At 43.5% G+C, this 23082-nt stretch overlaps 1 protein-coding gene across 2 annotated transcripts in view; it reads right to left on the reverse strand.

Annotated features, from left to right (window-relative positions):
* Positions 1 to 5307: 5307 nt before the first annotated feature.
* The window catches only part of SLC45A4 (solute carrier family 45 member 4), a 65672-nt gene continuing 47897 nt past the window's right edge, over positions 5308 to 23082 (reverse strand). The window contains exons 3-8 of one of the 2 annotated variants that reach the window (XM_075704808.1): positions 15307 to 15495; positions 12080 to 12259; positions 10895 to 11970; positions 10697 to 10796; positions 9511 to 9722; positions 5308 to 8655 (exon numbers count right to left, since the gene is read on the reverse strand). In XM_075704808.1, the coding sequence (XP_075560923.1) occupies positions 8293 to 8655; positions 9511 to 9722; positions 10697 to 10796; positions 10895 to 11970; positions 12080 to 12259; positions 15307 to 15495 (2120 nt within the window). In that variant the 3' untranslated portion in view covers positions 5308 to 8292. The remainder of the gene's footprint in view (positions 8656 to 9510; positions 9723 to 10696; positions 10797 to 10894; positions 11971 to 12079; positions 12260 to 15306; positions 15496 to 23082) is intronic. The other variant, XM_075704809.1, reaches the window with a different exon arrangement.

The raw sequence follows: 23082 nt of genomic DNA on the forward strand, positions 1-23082 counted from the left end.
TTTTTAAAAACACTGCTTTCTTTAATAGCAGCTGTTGAACACCAGTATATAGGAGAGGAGTTTAACCACATCAGACAAAGCCACGAGGTACAAACGTCCTTCAGGAAAACCAGCCCATTCCCCAGAGCAGGAGGACCAGCAGCACCAATTCGGCTGACTGGAGCACAGTGGCACGGTGGTTTGTCTCACCCAGTGTGATGAGGAAGCCCTGCACCCCCACGACTGATGCAGCTTCCCGGACAGAGCTCCGGCGGGAACACGCTGCCGCCCAGGTGCCGGGCTGCAGGCTGTGCCCTGCTCTGATGCCAGTGCCGGGCGGCAGCAGCGAGCACACCTGTGGGAGGGTGCCCAGGTAGGGGAACTCCTCTGCTTGGTGACAGAGCTCCGGGGGGATGTGAGAGGTTGGGGAGTATCGGGGTAATTTTTGACTCAGCAAAGATCTTCTTCTAGAACTTGGGCAGAAAAGGAAAGCGTGTGGACACTGGAAGCAAGGACAGGTGACATGGGAGGACTACAGACAGCAGCCTCACGGAAAGAGATCTGGGGGTTTGGGTTGATGGCAAGTTGAATATGAGTCAACAGCGTGCCCTGGCAGCCAAAAGGGCCAGCTGTGTCCTGGGGTGCATGAAGCACAGCATTGCCAGCTGGCTGAGGGCGGTGACTGTCCCACTCTACACTGGTGCGGCCTCACCTCGAGTACTGTGTGCAGTTTTGGGAGCCTCAACATGAGGAGGACACCAGACTATGAGAGTGTGTCCAGAGGAGGGCGACCAAGGTGGCGAAAGGCCTCAAGGGCCAGACTTAGGAGGAGTGGCTGAGGTCACTTGGCTTGTTCAGCTTGGAGAAGGCTGAGGGGTGACCTCATCGCAGTCTGCAACTTCATCAAGGGGGGCAGCGGAGGGGGAGGTGCTGATCTCCTCTCTCTGGTGACCAGTGATAGGACACGAGGAAATGGGATGAGGCTGCGTCGGGGGAAGTTCGGATTGGACATTAGGAAAAGGTTCTTCACAGAGAGGGTGGTCAATCACTGGAACAGGCTCCCCAGGGAAGTGGTCATGGCACCGAGCCTGTCAGAGTTCAAGGAGCATCAGGACGACGCTCTTAGTCATATGGTTTAGTTTTAGGTAGTCCCGCAAGGAGCAGGGAGTTGGACTCGATGATCCTTATGGGTCCCTTCCAACTTGAGATATTCTATCATTCTGTGATTCAAACCAAGGGATGGCAGTGTTTGCGTCTAGAAACAACCCGGCTGCAGCGACAGGAGCCACTTGGAAATTCAGGCCGTCTTGTGCTGGCAGCGATCTCCCCGCCGGGGCCATGCAGTGAGGTGGGGAACAGCCCCTTCCTCTGCCTTCCTGCCTGCACTTGTAGGCTGCTGTGGGTCTCCTCTTGGGACTTAGGCCCCTTCCTCCATCAGTACCGATTGAATCCTGCCTTTTGCTGTCAGCCTTTCAGAGCGAATGAAGCAAAAAAAGCCGTCCTCAACCTTCTGTCATGAATTCCTTATCCCTCTTGCTCTTTCTGCATCCATTTCAGCTGTCGTGTTCCCAGAAAAGGCAGCAGCAGCCACCCGCCACCCTTGGCCCCAGGATTTGGGCCACTCCCCTGCTGCAACTTCCCCTTTCCCACATCCCCAGTGCACTCCGTGCTCATGAGGGGGGCGTGCAGCGAGGCCAGAGCTGCTGGGGAGCGGGCGGTAGTGGGGGTCTGGGAGCGCACGAGGGCTCAGCTCTGCCTGGTGCCTGTGCGGGAGCAAGGAGGCAGCGTGCAGGGTAGGGGCTGATCCTGCAGCGCGGGGCTGCCTCGGGGCTGCTTGGCAGAGCCTGCATCCAGCAGCAGCAGGGCTCAGTCGAGTTTATCAAACATTTGCAAATTCTAACGCTTGGGGTTTTTTGTCAGCTAATGTTTGGTAGTCACCTTTTTAGAAATACTAATTAAGCTTTTGTGGAAATAAGTATTATTTGTCTCCTACGGCTTAGGGACAAGGAGAAGCAGCAGTGGCGTTCACCTGGAGCAGGGAGCTGGCATCACTGCCAGCCCCGCGGGGCCGTCACGGAAAGGATGCCTGCCTCTAAACGGTCCCGACAAACGACAGAGGAGCGCGAGCCACCAACTCTTACTGAAATGTTTATTAAGATCGAACTTCAGAACAATGGATCAGAACACAATGTCTTGTGGAGTAGAATATTTCTAAACTGATTTTTCTTTTCTATGCATAAATGAAAAAAAATCAAGATTATACAAAAAGCACAGAAAGTGCAGAACACAATAAAACAGTTCTCATGCAACAAATCTTTTTTTTAACCTTAAAACAGAAAATAAGCTCAACAGTGTAGAAATAAAAAACATACATACATTATGCCGTCTACGCACTCAAACATTCATCTGTGACATTACTTTTCTTTATCCCTTTTTCCTCATAAAACTTAACATTATGTGTTTAACACATGCTTATAAACATTGCTAAACTCAGCAAGAGCTATTATAGTGCCCCAACTTAATAAGTTGATAAAAAAGTAGTTGTCATATGGCCAGTTCACAAAGGAACTAAATATTCTTTTTTTTTTTTTTTTTTCCGCTATGAGATGCCTATATGCAGCTTTCTATTAATATGAGGCATTTAAAATAAGCTGGTCATTTGGCTACCAAAAGGGCTTAGTGTTCATGTTACATCAGAAAAGAAAAAATCAATATTGGGAGTGGCCAATTTGTTGAGAGAGAAGTCTTTCTGTTTTTTGGGGCTATTTACTCCAATTTGGCTATCACTGAGGACTGAGTAGGTGCAGACTAAATAAGCGGATGCCTAGTGGCTAAATGCTCCTAGAGCTTCGCCCCCAACCTCAAAATTTAAGACAAAGAAATGTGTCAAGAGCATGTCAAATTGAACCGTTTTTTCGCTAAAGCTTCAGCAGGTCACAAGAGCATCGAAAGCCTTTTAATTTTAGCGCTGCTCTCTTCGGGGGGGAGGTATTTGTCCCTCCTGGGCAGCCCTCGCGGTCCCCCGTGCTCCCCGGGGCGAGGTTGAAGGACGGGCGAGCCGCAGGACTGCTTGGGTTGAGGAACCAAACACAAGAAGTTTTCCAGGAGGTGATCTAAATTTAAATTAAAGGAAAAACTGGAACACCTTAACGGGCAGACCTTGCTGCCCCGGCAGATGTTAGCGCGACATTACGAAAAGGCAGCTGAGCCTTTTTCTTGTTAACTAACGCAATTTCCTAACTGTCTGGGCTGCTGAGCCTCGAAAACCAAACGCCAGTGGATACATGAGCTTCTGCAGCTCGCCTTTGCCAATGGCTTGTTCTGGATGCAACATGAGAAACAGAAAACTTTGGGTAGCTCCACTTTTTAAAAATGACCATTTTCGACGCGCTTTACAAACGTTCAGCTTTGTCGTTTAAGGAAGAATAACAGCTAGAGGACTCTCTGTAACCATAAAGTTTCTGCAAAGAAAAATAAAATTTGGTATTTCTTCTACACAGTCATTAATAACATTTCTGTGCAACATTTGGTGTTCGTTACATTTATTTGGCCTATTAAAAGGAAACAAGGACAAAACAGCTGCAAATAAAACCAACTTCTCTTTCACAATAGATACTTCAGATGCCGAAGCTGCTACATGTGCTTGGAATATCATGCAGGAGTTTACTTATTCATTTAAATAGGATACATATTTATAGCTGAGCTCGTCTCACATCGGACTAGGATGAGGGAAACCTGGAAGAACTCAGTTGAAAAAACTGCTGAGTACAGTGACGACGAGCACACAACCACCAAAGGTATTTTGGCCCGAGCAGTGTGTATATAAATGTATATACACACAGATACATAGACACACGCACACGCACCTGAAAAACCCCAACTCTCAGTGACTGAACTACAATTCATCGCAGGGACAACGGAGTGTTGTGCAACCCGGCTACATGTCTACGCAAAATTACTGAAAACGTGAGCGACCACCGAAAAACGAAAGCTGATCCTCGCGACGTGCCTCCGGGAAGGAAGACCGCCCCCAAATTCCCCTCCTGCCCGGATGCAGAGGGAGCTCTCCCAGGAACAAACTGTGACTTTCTCCACCTTTGTTCGTAAACGTGACCTCAACCCGCATGGCCACAAGACCCCACTGGAAGCCATGAAAATCCTGCCTTTAATGGTAGACATTGGAGGAAGGCCGAGCTCATCACAAACCAAGGGCGGGCACAAGAGTTTCTAATGATGGAACTGAGGTTTTAATGAGGTACCTGGCAATAATCACTGTTGTTGCCGCTGTCATTCCAAGTGTCGGGAGGATTCAGATCAGACCGGAGAGGAATGAGAAAGGCTCAGTCCTCACTTCTATGCCTCCGCGGAAAACCTCATGCAAGCCCGTTTCATCATGGGGTCCGCGTACCAGCGTCAGCACTGGCAAGAAAACCGGGAGGCTAAATTTGCAGCTGCCTCCTCCTCAGCCTGCCGTGCCGGGAACATTTCATAGTCTAGAAAAAGGCTCCAAGTGAAAGGGGAAAAAAGACATTGTCTGTTTCAAAGAGCACTAACCTCCATTGGATTTACTGGCTTCCTCCCTTCTGATGATGAACAACCCACATCTTTCCATAACTGCTTACTGCCAGCGCTAGCAAACGACCAGATTCATGTTATTAAAAGGCTATTTAGGCAATAAATCTCTATGAAAGTCATCTAACCAGCAGGAAGAGAAACATTCCTAACAAATTATTGCTTCTGGAGTCTGAAATTACCATCCACGAACAGTGCAGTTCCAACTGGACTCTTGCAATAACCCAATGGTGCAAAATCCACACTATGCCTTTCCGAGCAGTTAAAGTTTGAGCTTCTCTACTCTCATGTGAAATATTTCTAGACATGAAGCTTACTGACAACAGCACTCGAGAATCTGAGCACTAACGGTGGCTCATGTCCGAGGTGTTACATGTCACCAGAAGGACCGCAGCAGAATATGTTAAAATTGTTTACAGGATAGAGCAACGCAGAATGAAAATGCTAAACCTTAAACCTACTTCAGTAAACGTCGTAAGAGATGGAGCACACAGGATGAATTTGACTACACAGTAATACCAACAAACAAAAAATGATGCTTGTTGTCACCAGGAATAAAAAAAAAAGCCCCTTCAAATCTCTCTTCCCACAACTGCTGCAATAAACACATAAAATTGTACTACTTTACCTTTTAATCATGACCAAAAAAAAAAAAATTCTGCATCAAAAGATAAGGTAAGGGACAGATGAAGAAATAAATCATTGCCCACTCTACCCTGAGAAGTGCTGGGGCTAGAAAGAAAACTCTCTCATTACTGTGAAAGATCTCGGGAGCCCTCACCGGCAGCACAGTGGAAGCCAGCGCGGTGGTTTCACAGGCTGGCCAAGGAACAGGAGGAGATACTTTGGCAGGGGCTCCCCCAAGTTAATTCTTCTGGCAATACTACAAAATACTTCAGCGCGTTTAACAATGGATAATTATTTCCTTCGGCTTTACAGGGGAGTGAAATAGAGCTTCCTGCTACAAGGCAGCGTGCATATTCATGCGTTACAAACAGTAATTAAACAGCCCCGTAAACGACTCCAAATACGGATTTTAACATCCAGTTCTTAGAAATGAGGCTACGCCAAAAGCTGGCTGGGACAAAATTGGACCTGCCCTGCCTCTGATTGAAACCCTCTGGGTTCGAAACATCCTTCCTCCCTCCTCACCCTTCCCCTGACTGAGAAAGAGAAATAAATGTGTGAGCTCACCCCCCAAACCAGTTTCACATTCCCTCTGCTGGGTGTGAGGCAAGAGGGAGCTTCAACTTCTCTTTCCTGATAGACCTTGGTCAGCTCGATGGTGCTGTGATAGAAATCTTGGCTTACGAAGGTGCCACGTGAGGTAAGGGCGATTTGAAACCACACCGACCCATGAAGCTCATGGGGAAAAGGGTTGGCACCGGCCAGAAGATGAAGATTTTTAAACTGTAGAAGAACCTTTCCACAGACAGAGATTAAAATAAGGAGTACTTGACAGCATTCGTTTAACCCAAAGCAGAATGTTCAAGGAGCTTTAAAAATAAAATATTAAAACCACTTTAAAAATGTCTAACTCAGTGTGTATTTTACATGAATGCCAGTTATAGGGTGAAATACAACTCATCATATATGAAGATCACCAGGATATATTAAATGTAATTGAGATGACAAAATTCACGGCACAAGTTCAGTTAAAGTATTTCTCACAACTGATTTCTTCAATAAGGTCTCATATTCTTCAGTAGTATTATTCCCCTGTCTGAACACAGTTCACAGTATGTGTTCTACATAAAAAAAAATATTCACCTTAAAGAAAAAAAAAGATTTTCTCAAAACACTTGAAACAAACAAACAAACCCCCTAAGTCCTGTGCAAATACGTGTAGTTTAGTGCTCGGTGATTTCATCAGCCTAAAAAAACCGCTGTCACCCTTGATAGCATAGGACATCGGCACCGACTGAAAACCTTCAGCTAAGAAACCCACGTATGCCACCAGGAATTCGTCAATGATGCTGGCCAAGACTGCGTGTTAACTTCAAATATACCAAAACGTATATTTCTTAAATATATTGACAATTCAAGTAATTTATTAAAAACTGCTTTTCATTTTGAAATATATATTCCTCTTTTGAATGACTATATTGCAGCATGGTTTACACATGTATTTTAAAGTATGGTAGTATGAGAAGTTTGAGGCAGCAGAAATCTTACAACGAGCTGTGATTTGTCTGTTTAGCACACGGATTGACTGCAGCCTGGAGGTCCATGCGAAAATGAGTAAAAAGCATCACAAACACTTCTTAGAAGATGACAAACGGTAGTTCGGTTTCTAAAGTTTCTTTAAACGGCTGCTGGATCTCTGAGCTTTGGCTACCCATGGATTGGGGCACACCGCTAGCGATCCAAACACTGTTTTAAATCAGATTTGTACAACTCTTTCAAGCTCTTCACAGAAAAATGTCTTTGCACCGCAGCTATGTCCTGAATCAAGGAAGGGGGCATGGAGGTTGCGCTGATGACATTGGTACAGCAGCTCGGAAGAGCTCCAGCCTACAGTTCCTCCAACACAGGGACTGGAACAGCAACACATGTGGACTGAATTTTTAAGGCCTAAAAACTGTTTCTGACAGATTTTTATACACCCAGACTATGCCATAAAGTGACGGAGGTAGGCCTTCGGTTTACTTGTTGTACTGACACTGTGCCTTTACCTTGGCTGTTGCGTTCCCAGCCAGGAGGTTAAAGGATCATAAAAAGTGCAATTAATCAACGACTTCCTTTCCCCATGAGAGAGAATCCACACGCCCCTTCCCATGAAGCTGAGCCCAGAGATGCCCTCTCTCCTTGGCAGCTTCATCCACAGATGATCACGTTTAAATGCCAAGAAACCCCCCGAGTTCACCAGCACGCAAAACTCCAAGCTAAAAATTGTCACAGCGTATTCCAACGACATTCATAAAATTCAGCACTTGTGATAAAAAACCTGCCAGTGCTGGTCACCTCTCCCAGTTGCTGCTCCTTCCATCTACAGTTCACATCACGCACCCAATGTCACCCTCTCCTGACAAGCAGCAGACTTGGGAGTAGTTGTTGAACAGTATGACTAAAATGATTCACAGCAGTTTCTTAGAAACTGCAGTAATTGCTTTTGTTTTTCTTGAAAATAATTGCAAATAAAACTGTTCTGTAGTAATTGCACTAACAAAAACATGAAGTCTAAAATTAAGGTTAAAGAACTGTAGCTGTCAGACCAATAATATCACGCCTATGAAAAAAACTGATCAAGATGTCCAAGCGTTTCATTCAGCTATTACACTAGTGAGATCTGAAATGTTCAGACAAAAAAATAGCAAGAGACTATAAGTCAAGATAGCTTCCATTTTCAGTTAAAAACAGCCGAAAACAATTTTTCTAACTGCTAATTGTATACACTATGAGTCTCATGCAGATTAATAAAACTTACTCGAAATCTAAATGTATTTTCAATAAAAAAGTGTTCAGAAATGACATTTCTAAGTTGTAGAGAAAGCAATTAGCATCATAGCTACCTGTTCAAGCCTATATTAAGGACTACAGAATTTCATTTACACTTTTGCACAAAATTGCCTTTTCTTTTGCCATTTTAGCTACAAGTAGTGAAGATCCTAATTTGGTTGGGGGGTGGGGAGCGGGAGGAAAAAGGAAAAAAAAAAAAAAAAAGAAAGAAAGAAAGAAAGAGTTCTTGATCCTGCACCTGCCCTCCCTGGAATGTGGGTGAACAACAAACAAGCGACGGCCTCACACGGCTGACTCGCCCTCCAGCTCCGACGCGGCAGCTCCTTTGCGCGTGAGCTTCAGCACAGTCGGCTTCTCCGCGCTTGTGCCGTTGCCCTCGGTTGTCTCTGGAGGACCTAGTCCTTTCTGTTCTTCCTTTGGCTCTTCATTGACTTCGGGGTAAATCACCAAGAAGGTAGCTGTCAAAAAACCCAGGAAGGATCCCACTGAAGCCACCATGGGAATGACTCTAACTGTGCCAACTGCATCCACCACACCACCAAGCGCAGAAGCCACGAGGATCTGGGAGATGTAAACCTGACATGACAGAATAGCGCAGTCTATGCCAAATCCTCGCTTTGAGTTCCCAGGGCTATGGTGAATGTACTGGAAAAAGACAAGAAACATGTTAGGAGGCAAAACAATGGATGAAATCAAATATTTAAAACACTCATATCATCCTCCTCGAATTTCTCAGTCACGTGGTCAACTTTATGCCATCCGTCTGCATCACGCAGGCTATGCAAGTCCAGAGCAACAGCCTCCTTATCTACTTATCAATGGCCTCCTCATCTTACACCAAGAGGCAGGTATTTCCTGGGGCACTCCTAGGGAGAACTGGCTCCAAGATTAGGTTTTGTAAAAAAAATTCACATGAAACAGTTGGTGGAAGTTATTGTTATGATTACAAAAAGGAATCTCCCTCCCGATCCCAATGCAGAAACATGTTAAAATAAATGATCCTCCTGTAATTTGTAATACAAATGGAACGGTGCTAAAAAGTGGAAAGTAAATCTGTCTCTGTTTCCAGCAGAATCAGTTTGCTTTACGTCTCCCCAAACCTGTGGCTGCTTTTCCAGACACAGCTCAGTATCTAAGACTGCGAAGAACCTGAGTAACGCTAACATAACACATCAGAAACAGCAGTAACAACTAGGTATATAATAAATACTCCAAGAATTATTTCATCTCTCTTCATCCACCATATCATCCAAATCCTTTTACACCTCAGCACAGGGTAAAGCAATCATGAGCCCACTGAGCCAACTTGATGCTAATGCCATCTGATTTAAGTAGCAGCTCTTGCTATTTACTATCAAGGATGAATCTATGCTTTGGCACACATCCCAACAAAGCAGGTATCTCAAATAAGGGGATTTAATAAATCCATTTTGTCACTGTGATCTTCAGAGAAACGTGAATGCTCTGCCTTGATTAAAATATTCAAAATATTCCACGTACCTGTTTAATATCATGGTATTGTCCCAAAAGCGCATAGGGGCAGTAGGAGATACTCATAGAGACTATTCCCATGGTGCTGATCATTATCATGGTGACGTACACGTTGGGGAATATAGCCATCACTGCAGTGCCAATAGAAAAACCCAGCGTGCCCAGGATGTAGATCACTTTTATACTAAGGTCATAGTTGTCCAAGTATTTCTGCAACAAGGCTGCAGAGATCAAGAATAAAACATAAATATCAGTTTACTCAGCAAAGTTTTATGGTATTGAGGTGGCCGCCGCAGCTCAATATGCTGTTTTGGGACTTGGATGCTCACGGTGTATTTGGCTTGTCTCAGCAGCATAGCTCAGCCCTCACTTGGAAAAGGATGTATTGCTGCTTCACAAACCAGGGAACAAATGAGCTCAGAGACTTGCCTAACCCACGCTACAAGTCTGAGGCAGAACAAAATGCTTTGAGATTCAAACATGGTCCACTCAGTCCATTCACTAATTTTACCTATTCATTGGTTCTATCAATGCAGGTACACTCGGTGTGCAGAGGAGATTCTAATGCAAGCACATTTGATAAACAAAGTGATCAGATAACTGATGTTTATAGCCACATTTCAGTTTGTGTTCAGAAACAAGCTGCCCACCTGAACTTCAATTTGACATGCCTTAACAAAGAGGCAGTCCCCACGCTACTGATCTGTGCAGACACATGTACTGCAAAAGGCAGAATTTAAGTTTGGCAAAAGCTTTCAATTTCAGTCTGTATTCCAAGCCTAAATTGTCTGTTGGTTTATCTGTTATTAGAGAGCAAGAAAGAGACTTTCAGAAATATATATTTATAACTTTGATTTTAAAAGCAGGCTTTGCAAAAACCCTCTTACATATGTTTGAATCTTCTAACAAGCATGATAGTTTCCTGATGACTAGCTAAATGCCATTCTATATCCTTTGATATAATTTTGTGCTTTATGCCACTCAACCAATCTGTTCATATTTCCACGTCCGCATTTGGAGGATTTTTTTAATATTGATTCTTAACGAAGCCTCTCCCCTTATGACCATGTGAAATGCTTTTCCAAATATCCTTCGCCCCAAACAAGGAGGTGGATGCTAACTGAAGCAAAACTATTTTTACCTTGCAAATACACCCATGAGGTGCATTCCACTGTCTGATTGTGCAGTCTCTTACCTGAACAAACGGCAGCAGTAGCAGCATAAATTACGAGCCCCCAGCATCCCATCTGAACTCCAGCATTATAGGCATGCAACTCAGTTGAGTTAGAAGGGGCCTGCAACAAACACAAACGCAAAGCCGTTTTCTTGTAACGAGCACATCTCAGAAATGAGTAACTACATGCACGTTGGCCAATGGTAACTGCTCTCTTACCTTTGGATCACCCTGAAAGATGACCTGGCCCATGAAATCTGTGTAGAACACAGCTTCAGCAATGATCGAAAACCAAGTTAAGAGGTGACAGACACACAGTCTCAGCAGCTCCTTTGGCATCTTTAGCATCGACAACCACAAGAGTCTGACAGTGGTTTCAGTTTCCCCCTCCTCGCTCTCTGTGTCTCCACTTGAATTTGTTGTGCCACTCTGATTCCTGTGTCTGTACCTCTGTCGCTGCCGCTTCTGCATGTCATAGATATCATTCATGCTGCGCGAGGACTTTATCAAGATGATGGCATTGGCCCGACGAAAGCGATAGCGGTGAGAGCCTATTTTGCCATAGTACGAGAAGGTGTAAGATGGCTGACGGTAGAACATGTGCCTCCGCCTTCGCATGGAGTTTGAAGTACTAGATTGCTTCATGCCTATCCTAGCGTGTCCATTGAGGAACTCTTTTGGTAGGGAGCCATTCACGTTTGGGACTTTATCTTCATTTAAACGATTATCAAGCAACATTTCCTCCTCTTTCTCATTGTCCCTGAGGAAAGCAGACAGGTGGTTGAGTTTGGACTTCATGATCTCTTGGCTTGTGTTGTGGGGAGTGTTTGGATATGAAGCATCCTGAAAAATGGAGGGTTCAATGTCATGCAGAAAAAGCAGCTCCGATTCAATTTCCAGTGTAGCATCGGGCATGTGCAGAACTGAGTCACTCTTGCTTCTTACAATGTTCACCTCAAGGAACTCCATACTGAGATCATGCTCTGACTGAACCTCATCGTGGAACATAGAGGCTCCATAAGGCTCTTCCTCACTAATTACATTCAGTCGATTCAGAGGGGGGAGACTACCACTGTATTTGACACTGGAAAGCGTGTCTCCTTCATCATCAATCCTGTCCTGCTGAGGGTTATATTGCTCTTCTTCAATGCTAAAAAGGTGGAGAGCAACGGAGACAGAGAAGATAATGGCTGCAAAGAAGAAAAGAACTTGCTCTTGAGATTTAAAAATACTACCCAAGAAGGTCTGTGTCCAGTCCAGCCCTCCTAACATATAACCAATTGCTCCTCCAAGACCTGTGGAAGAGAAAAAAAGAGAAGCGAGTTCAGGAAAAATCAATGCAGTCACAACTTGGTCATCAGGAAGACTTGACAGTTGCGAAAAACATATCAGCTAACTCCATACCAGCTGAAAACGCATGGATGTTAAGGGCCATGTCTTGTTCTTCACTGTCCACCACATCCAACAAGTAGGCCCGAATTGGCCCTTCTGTTGCATCAGCGCAGAAGTCCAACACCACAACACCAAGCACTGTGAGAACTATACCAATGGGCTGCTTGTCCGGGACATCACCAATAGCCAGACCTGAGGAAAAACGGAAGAGAAATCTGAGTACAACATTCAAAAAGGGAAAACTACTAAATGCAAGCTTAACTCCTTAAGAGAAAGGTGGCCAACACACTCACTGGAAACATTCCTTTACAGAGGAAAATGGCAATTTCAACTCTTTGGCACAGCTTCATGGAAGGTCTGGGAAGGAAGATTATGTTTTTAAATTTTTAGGACTGACATGTATTTTTCAAAATGTTATTTTAAAAGTATCTCTTAAACCTTTGAGAGCATTAGATACTATTTCATGTTCCTCACACGTATTTTCCTTCAAATGCTGAAGGCTGTTTTTATAAAAAGACAGCCATGGTGAGAGAGGAGAGCCTCCAAAACCAAACTGTCATACCTCATCTATTAGTTAAACACACAGGTAACTGCACTGCTGACAGCAGTCCTGACACTGCGCTGAACATGTAATGGTCGTAGCACAACAGATAAAGTGAAATTTAATCCCCTCTCTCCTCTTTGCTTTTCTTAAACATTCATATTTTCTAGGGCACTTTTATAAGCAAAACTTTTTAAGGATGAAGCAACATGAAGGTATTTTGCACTGCAAAAACCGTCATTCAGCTTCTGTTGATAGCATAGGATGAAATGCTTTTTGTCTGCAGAGTAGAATGGCAGCATTAGTATATAGCTGGAGAATTTTTCAGGAAATGAACCACTGACAAAAGCATGAATTACTTGAATCAGAGAGATTTGAATGTTACACATGCAAGACACTGATAAAACCATTAGCGTAACTGATGAAAATGACTGTGGAAAGAGATGAACTGGCTAAGCCACCAAAAATCATCTAAATCTCAAGTGCTATGATTCCTGCATATTCAATCCTCATTTATACCAAGTCCTCCGAATGCTAAAGAAGTTTATACGTGTTCCATGCTTGGCTGAATCTTACAGCAGAAAACACCAGCGGTGTTTTGTTGATTTGTTGGAAATTGTGGATTTGTTGGAAACCTGAACAGTGCATACAGTGGAGAGAACAAGAGTTGAATAAGATCTATACACAGCTGTTCTCCTGGGATGCGGCCGTATTGTTATTAGGATTGGAGAACCTCTTTTTTAGCATGCTCTTGGTCTCCTTGTTCCCCTCCCAATGGCTCCTATTGCCAGAGGCCAGGTTATGAAAAAGGGTACAATACAATGACCACCTCAGTTTTTGTAGCATCTCCTCTAGCCCAAAATTGAAGTTAGGAGTGCAAGTAACTGGAGAATAAGGATAGAAAAGTGTGAACATGAAAAGGGAAGACAGACAATGAAAACATACAGGGTCCATCTAGAAGAAAATCTGGTTACAAATGAGGCCTTTCCCTGCAAACCTCTAGACACCCCTTTTTGCGAGAGACTGGTCAGCAGTGCCTTTTCTCTCTGAAAAGTGACACAAGCCACCATTTCAAAAACTTCAATTAAAGAGAGACTAATACTGCTTTATCATGTTGTACATCTGCTCTAGTAGATCAAGTGCTGTCTTACGCTGATGTAAATTGAATGTTAGTGGCAAATCTCTGTCTTCTAGTATGGAGGAGGTCTAAGAGAAGACCAGGGAATGGCTCTCACTTCAGTTTGCTCCAGGCTCCCCTGGGAGAGGCACAGCTGCGTTTAAAGTGCTGTTCAGAAGAGGGTTTTTGTTCAAAACCTAGCACAACCACGTCCCAGGAATGGATGCATAAAGCATACAGCTCACTTTTGTGGTGCTTTGCAACAACCTGCATTTTAAAAGACATTTCACCACACAAAAGTACCACTGGAGTGTCTGGAAAGCACAGGTTTTCTAGAAAGCTATGCAATAGACTGTATTACTGTGTAACAAAGAATTAGAGAAAAATCAAAGACTATTTTCTGCTTGTTTATTAGAAGGTGAGATACTTCAAAATAAACGTACAAACTGCATATGAGCTTTGCTTGCCAGTATCAATGGTTACCGACCTAAACCACTGTGTGGAAGGAAGAGCTTCCTATCAATTAAAATATCGTAAGAGGGCTGCAGTCCAACATCTTGCATGCATCTGGACAAGGAGGAATAAATCTTGGAGACATAACTCCGAAGTACAATTGATACCATGTGATAGCAATTCAAATAATTAATATTTATTGCTTGGGTAAATTAAAAAAACATAAGCTAAACGTCATTCATCTGAACAGTTTGTCTACTGCCGTTTGCAGAAAATTGAAAACCATCATATGGCGCCCCAATCTGGCTTTAAAAATCTAACATGCTGAGCCAAGGTAATGTTCTACTCATTTCCCTCAATTAGTGAAACTTTTTCACAATAGAGCTGCATCTAACCCAAGAAAGAGAGAGCCAAGAGGGTATTATTAGGTGCTAAGTTCCTTCCATTTGCATCAGTCCAACCATGATGTAAACATTTCCCCAAACGTACTTGCTGTCACCTCTCCTACCCTAAATTTACAAAGAGATTGTAGTTCGGAGATTGTAGATTAAGTTCAGTAGTAAACTATGTTCAAGGGAAACTATTTTTACCAGCTTTGATGGGGGCTCAGGAAAAATTATTTTCCCACATAGTTTTTGATAAACAAATATTAACTGTGTTCTGGACTTTTTCAATACTAGGTCTAAGAAAAGCACAAGAAAAAGTGAAAAGATAATTTTTGAAATAATGCTGGAAACAGGATGTGTTGCCAGATATGCATTAAAGGGAAAATGGATCACAACAGGAAACATTTCCCTGTGAACAGGTTGCTACAATTTTCCCATGTCAAAGATCGACCAAATTCATCTCAGTGACTGCAAACATTATGCTGGCAACCATTGTATTAATAACACTGTATTAACAGTTACAGCTGTAATTGCACAATACTTAGTACAACACTGTAACTTTCAAATAAGATTAAAAACATGCAAGATGGATAGCTCAAATGCAACGTTGCAGAGATTTCAAAACGATTTTAACACTAAACATAAGTTAAATCAACTGCCTATCATTATCTTTACTTCCTACATAAGTCTTAAAGCAGGTATGTTGGCAGGAGACATATGCGGTGATTTCCTCATTATTTACCTATAACAGAGCCATTAAGGAAAAGTGCAACTCCAAAGAGGACACCAATGCAGAGAGCAAGAATAAAAGGCCGCCGGCGGCCCCAGCTCAGTGTGCAGCGGTCACTAGCCGAACCTATAAGCGGCGTGAAGATCAAGCCCAGGATAGGGCTAAGGAACCAAGTGAGGCTGTAGTATTGTTCAGGAAGACCTAAAACAAAGACAAAAACGATTTAAAGGTTAGGTGGCACACACCAAACATTTCACTTTACACATGAAATTTTGTTACTCCTTTGAAAACTGTAAATTGATCAGTAATTTACCTACAGTAAATTCCCCCCCAAATGAACAACTCGGTTAAGATTTCCTATCAATGGTTAAAAGAACAGCTAAGGAAAGCACAGGTCATACATCTTTCAAATACCTGGGCAATAAGAAGGTAAAAACAGGTACATTTAAGCTACTGAAATAAAAGTAGAAAACAAACAAAAAATATCTAACAGTGGAATCACTGGTCTAGTGTGGTGGGCTGACCCTGGCTGGATGCCAGGTGCCCACCAAAGCGGCTCTGTCACTCCCCTCCTCAGCTGGACAGGGGAGAGAAAATGTAATGAAAGGCTCCCGGTCGAGATAAGGACAGGGAGATCACTCAGCAATTACCGTCATGGGCAAAACAGACTCAACTCGGGGAAAATCAGTTTAATTTATTACCAATCAAATCAGAGGGGGACAGTGAGAAATAAAACCAAATCTTAAAAGCACATTCCCCCCACCTCTCCCTTCTTCCCAGGCTTTACCCTTGAATTCTCTCCCTCCTCCCTGAGCAGCACAGGGGGGCAGGGAATGGGGGCTGGGGTCAGTTCATCACACGCTGTCTCTGCCGCTCCTTCCTCCCCAGGGGAGGACTCCTCACACTCCTCCCCTGCTCCAGCGTGGGGTCCCTCCCACAGCAGACAGTCCTCCATGAACTTCTCCAACGTGGGCCCTTCCCAGGGGCTGCCGTTCTTCATGAACTGCTCCAGCGTGGGTCCCTCCACGGGGTGCAGCCCCTCAGGAGCAGCCTGCTCCAGCGTGGGTCCCCCGCGGGGTCCCCAGCCCTGCCAGCAAACCTGCTCCGGCCTGGGCTCCTCTCTCCACGGGGCCACAGCTCCTGCCAGGAGCCTGCTCCAGCGTGGGCTTCCCACGGGGTCACAGCCTCCTTGGGGCACATCCCCCTGCTCCGGCGTGGGCTCCTCCCCGGGCTGCAGTGGATCTCTGCTCCCCGGGGGCCTCCATGGGTGCAGGGGCACAGCTGCCTCCCCATGGGCTGCACCAGGGCTGCAGGGGAATCTCTGCTCCGGTGCCTGGAGCACCTCCTGCCCTCCTTCTGCACTGACCTGGGGGGCTGCACAGTCCTGCCTCTCGCATATTCTCACTCCTCTCTCTGGCTGCAATTGCTCAGGTTTTATTTTTCTTCCCTTCTTAAATCTGTTATCCCAGAGGCGCTACCACCGTCGCTGATGGGCTCGCCCTTGGCCAGCAGCGGGTCTGTTTTGGAGCCGGCTGGCATTGGCTGTCGGACATGGAGGAAGCTTCTGGCATCTTCTCACAGAAGCCACCCCTGTAGCCCCCCTGCTACCAAAACCTTGCCACGCAAACCCAATACATCTAGATTAGTTACTACTGTCCAAAAAATCACACTTTTGCTGAATTGTGCTGAAAGTTTTTTGATGGGGGTGTTGGTGGGGACGGCCTCTGTGAAGAAGCAGCAGCCAAGGTCTGCTGTGTAAAAGCCCAACAGCTTTGTTACATCTGCTATCCATTTGTGGACTATGAAAACAAAGATCTTTGGGACGCTTGGAAAGCTACCTGGTTGTTGTGTACACATATCCCCTTCTCAGCAAAATGTTTAACATTCAACAGGAGTTGAACATTATAGTGGTACTGTTCATTAAGACCACCACCACAAAGAATTGCTAAAGATTTAATGGACTGAGAATGATGGACAGAATTTAGTTGTCATATGAAATGTCCCATTTCTAAGCACAAAAATGTTTACTTATCAAACCGAACAACGGACAATAAAAGCAAAAGCAATTAGTCATTAATCTAAAGATAAAAGAGAGCAGCTAAAGAGACTTACTTATTTCTACCATCCTTGCTTTTTTTTCAGAACTGAGGTGACTATTCATAGGATCAAGTGGAAACAAATCGGATTTATTTTGTAATATCTACCCAGAAAAAAAAACCTTGTTACAAATAACACTTTCTGGAAAAGGAAAGAAACCTCCAAAGCCCTGCTTTACGCCTCTCCCGCATGGAGAGCAGTGGCCTGCAGATGGCAGGCTGGCCCAGAAGAGCAGCTGCGCTCGGGTCCTTGGAGCTCTGCCTCCCTCAATTCATCAGCACAGGGCAGGTAACCACTTTGACATGTTTCTTAGCAAAACATTAAAACCAAAACAATCCATTTCTTGCAGTCCAACTGATGCCGAGACTGAAAAACTCTGTCTTTACCCTAGGAAGGAAAACCATTTATTATTCAAAACCACGTATCGTGAGTGTAAGTAGCAGTCGACCTTTGCTGGTGAGATCAACCTGTACCTTATGCTCCCTGTGCAGCGCGCTGAGGCACCCATCACCAAGCAGGATTATACCAATCCCTGCCCAAAATAGCCTATGCTGCAAATTTGGAAGTCTAATCTCCTGCTGTTTAAAGTGCCATCAAACATTAACTAATGATGCCGACTTCTTCCACGAGATAAATCACACTTTCCCTGAGACTGGTGCACTCTGCAGTGATACAGAAGTATTATAGGAAAGTAAGACATTTTTTGCCCACAACTTACCATAAATAACCAAATTCACCATCAGGACTCAAAATCCAGGTCTGAGGCCAAGGGTCTAAGTGATTCAACTCAACTTTGGCTAATGAACAAACTAATGGCGACAGCCGCCTCGATGAGTACAGAGTTACTGGAAAAGACTTGCCCCTTCTGAACCCCCACGACCTGTGCTGTCAGCCCAAACACGCTGATGAGCACCCTGCCCACAGGGAACGGGGAAAGCATCGTGGGGTAGCCATCTTTCCTTGCTACGGGCCTGTACCTATTCTAATCATAGGCACAAGTCAGCAAGCCAGCAATCCAAATAAAAGTGCAGAGAAAACCTCCATCTCCCTGTGGTTTTAACATCCTTTTTAACTTCACTGAGTTCAACAGCCTTCCCAAGCAAGCAGGTTCAGGCATTGTGCGTTTAACTGGCACCTTACCTGCTCCAGATGCTAACACTTATCAACGCCTGCGCTGGCATATAGATGGGTGTGTGTGTGTGTGTGTGTGTGTGTGTGTCTGCTCCAAAAAAAATTAATGATGGGAAAGCGGAAACATTTAGTTCAAGGCAAGCAAAACTAAATGGTAGGCAGGTTATGATTCCTTTAGGACACGGAAGAAATGGCAATGTGTAAATACTCGTCCTATTTTGCATCCACAGAGCCAACCTGTTGAGCAGCAGTTATGCATCAGAGGTTGCTGTTGTGTGACGCCAGCTCACTGCAGCGAGTCTGTTTTAAACAGAGTTAGAAGCCATAGCTTAACCAGCGTCATTGATCTTTATTATAGCGATCACTGACAGCTGAAATAATTTGATGTTGTCACTGCAAGGGGGCTGTATGATGAGAACAGAAGTTTCTTTTCTGAATTATGTTGTGACTTGTGAATTATGAGCTGGTATATCTCACTCGAGCTCATCCATCAGTAAACACTTGAGAGACGTAGGGAAGGTTTTGCAGTAAATCATACAGTTGCTTTAAACAAACACAGGGGACGAAGGCTAGCAAAAGCTCTGTTACTAGTGTTACAAGCATCATCCTACCTTATATGAATAAACAACCCTAAATCGATAGATGTAAGTAAAATGGATACAATTAAGAGACTCTCTTTTAATATTCCAACATCCATAGAGACAACCAACTCATTTTAATGGAGACTATGAGCAGAAACAACCAGGAAATGCTACTACAGCAGGGACAAGCAATAGGATTGTATATCCAGGGACACCGTGGGACTGCGCAGCTCACCGTCCCTCCGTCCCTGTGGCCACCACTTCGCCTGTCTCCAGTCTACGCTGGCACTTCTCTGTTGAGCATACAGATTTTAACAAAAAAAAGTTCTGGAAACAATCCATTTGAAATTACAACTTCTGCAGGGAATTAAAACCTCTTTACAAATATTTTTCCTTCAACTGTAAAACCCGCACATTTCTGAATTGGTAAGATAGTTGGGGTTTTTTTTTATGCTATATAGCCACAGTTAACCAACTGTCATAAAAATGTCCTAAGATTATTAAAAAACACAGTGATTTTTCCTGCCAGCATTATTTTGACTTCAGTACTTTCAAGGTCAACTTTGCATGTAATAACTCAAAATCAGATTAAGGCCTGCATTCTGTTTGATTTTATAGGCCAGTAAAAGAAAGGAAAAAAGGGGTTTTACCCAATCTCTGTTACATGCCTACAATTAGGGAGACTTATCTTTCCATGTATAAGTCAGAGGAGAGAGATTGAAATGCTTTCTTAAGGCTTTATTTTCACTGATTGAAAAGGGTGATCTTCCTAGCTTCTAAGTATTATAAATAAAAGCCTAAATCCAAATATTTACATTGAAAATGGCTTACTCTGCAAAAGACATGAATCTCAATGACTTCAGAACAGAGCTAGGGATGTAGCTTTTATGGAAGGGTAAAAAGGACACTTAAAAAAACCAAGAACATTATGTTTGGAAATCCTTCTTTAGACAAACCACCTTTTTTTTTTTTTAATTGAACTACTCTTTAGCAGCCAAAATATCTATCTTTAGAAAAAGAGGCCACGATAAAAATCTATACAAGAATTAATAGCCCCATGCCAAGAAAAATGGAAGAATTTCTAAAAACCTTTCAGTGCTCCTCCAAGTAAACAGGAAAGGGATAACTTTCAAGTGAAACACAAGCAATTCCCACCGGTTGTATAATGGTAGAAACCATCAACATGAGCACAACTGGCTTTTTCTCTTGCTGGAGAAGTCCTGCTATAGGACTACTTCCATAACCTATGTGGCAGGGCTCTTATAAATTGCATTCCAAGTGTAAGCTAGCAGTTTATAAAATCATCATATGTGTTTTATATACAGTTATGCAGAATTCAAAATAGTTATCATTTATTAAGCAAAGTGTATGACTTTTCTTATCATAAGTATGTAAACAGTGATATTGTCACATTAGAATTTAGTTGGTTACTCAAGTGAAAAACTACTGAGTGGGGTTAGAGAAGATTCCTGGTGGGAAGCTGGTGCACATGCAAGCTAAAATAAAACAGGACAGGAAAACTTAATTTGCTGTGGGAGAACTCCCTCCTGAACCTGTCTGATAGACAGCAGACTCCTCACCTGAACAATGTATGGGCAGGCAAACAGAGCAATCATTTTAGCGATGGGTAGTAAAGTTAGTTACCAAAAGCTTCCTTTTGCATTTGCTTTCTGTATCTTCAAGTTGAGATGTGTTATTGATAAGCCGTAGTCTACCCAGTGAAGCAAAACTCTGCGAGACAGCAGTTCTGGTGCCTAGAAGAGCCTTCTCTCTCTGCATAGATTTAGTTGTTATCTCTGATGTCTGTACTCAGCATTGCTGCTGGAAAGTCAGACTTTTGGAAAGCTCACAGCCATGTTCTACCATGGGTCTTCCAGGAAAGAGCTTTCTGAGGCACTGAGCACTACCTCCCCTGTCCCATGAAGCAAGACTTCAAAACATGCCTTGTAGATGTTGTTCTTAAAGTTCATGCTTCATACTGGCAGAGTCTACAGGACCTTCATCATTTCAACAGTAGGTTCGCTTTAGCGCTAGACATTTTCATATAAATGAGAAAGCTCCAGACAGACGAGAACTCCAACCCCAAAATACTTTTTTCCCTTAAAAGAGGCTGTTCTGGTTTTAGTATCTTGAATGTCTGCATACATGATATGCATATTTAGGTTGGCATGCATGATTTGGCAGTAGAAGCAAAATAAATAAGACAACTGAAAATTGAAGCACTTAAGAGATGGTGTTTATATGTGTGTATATCTATGTAAAAAAATACAAGTCTTCCAAATGTTTGCTACCTCACAAGAAGAATGAGCTCCAATAAAAAAACTTTATAGAAATGATGTCTACAAGGGCACCAGGCAGTCAAGGAAGATAATTACATGGCCTAATGGTTCCTTCCTCCATATATATATACTGCTATACCTACACAATTTGACCGTATTTTAAAATGGAAAGACAGTTAAGAAGGCATCCAGGCCAGGACAAGAAGAAAACGAGCAGAAACCAAAAGATAAAGGGACATTTTGACACCAGGAAGTTCCTTCTGATACCCCTATCTAGTGGCAAGGACTCAGATGCAGCATGTATTTTAAATAAACTCATGTATTTTAAATAAACTTGGCTATGGTGGTGTGCCCAGCCAGCAGCCCTGCAGCATCCAGTCTCTGATGTGCAGATGTACGGATGACGGCTTTGACTGGATTTCAAGGCAGTACTGCACAGCAAGCCTGTCATCCATATGACTGCCTCATCACAACCTCCTACAGCCAAATGTAAAATGTCCCAACCACCGAGAGCTGCTACACCCACCTGCAACAGGCTCTAATTAGGCTGGGACCACTTTTGTGTGGCCAAGAGAAGTATCACGCAGCAAATACTTTACTGGAGGCTGCTGAGACTCACATGCTGACTCAAAGGCCAAAGCAGCTGCATCCCATTACCAATTTAATGGTGTTCCTTTATTTTGTCTGTAATTTTCCACCGCCATGCTTGCCTTGCCAGGTAGCAGCTCTAACAGCAAACCGCCATCCGCCAACTTGGAAAAGTAACCTGGTGGCCTCTTGGGGGAGGAATAATAACTGGAGGATTATTATTTAGCCTTTTAGTGACAGCTAATCTGAGGAAACACTGAGGAGGAAAAAAACATATTGGATAAACAAGGTTAGTATTTGTGCTGTGAACTGAATCTGGAGCAGGTCACAAGGCAGACTCCGAAGTCTCATACAAATCAGTGAGAAAAAGAGCAAAACACAACAGCAGCTTCTGTTAGCAGCGACGGCTGCCACTGAGACCCTTGTAATATGGCATTTCCCAGCCAGCTACAAACAAACAGGACACTGGCTTCTAGTAAATAAGGGTTTGTTTTTTCCCAGACAAAAAAAGTGCCCAACAATAGTGGGACCAGCACTGCTCACAGTTCACAGGAAATGCTCACTGTGTCACCATCAGTCTAAGGGCTGCGTGAGGTCACAAGTTACATGGAAGAAAGATTAAGTCACATGCAGCAGTTTCTATTCAAAACCTCTTTTTGATAAGTTCTATTGGGGGAAAAATAGTTCTTTATAAGCTTAACAATAAGATCTGATATGGGAATAGGATGCTAAGCTCCTATTTTCATTTGTCAGAAATCATCACCTAGAGACTTGTTTATACTCTTAAAGTAAACACCATACAAATTTCTGAACTAACATAAGAAGCTGTCATGCCCTCCAAATACTTTGTATTCTGCAATTTCATCCCTGTATAAAACACTGTGTGCTGCTAAAAATATTTTACATTGATCTGTTTAAAACGCGTTGCTTAAACAAGCTGCTTTGTTTAGACTATATTTTTAAGGAGAGTAGCAAGCAAAACCAATGCTTGTCAAAAAGCTGTGAAAAAGTTAGAACCCCAGTATCTGCTCTTCCTCTTGTTACAACAGAATCGTAGAAACCACCGCAAACTCCAGCATTTTATCTTTGGAGTGTCTGTATGAGGAACAGGG

This window comes from Pelecanus crispus, chromosome 2, assembly GCF_030463565.1.
Source record: "Pelecanus crispus isolate bPelCri1 chromosome 2, bPelCri1.pri, whole genome shotgun sequence".
NCBI classification, from domain to species: domain Eukaryota; kingdom Metazoa; phylum Chordata; class Aves; order Pelecaniformes; family Pelecanidae; genus Pelecanus; species Pelecanus crispus.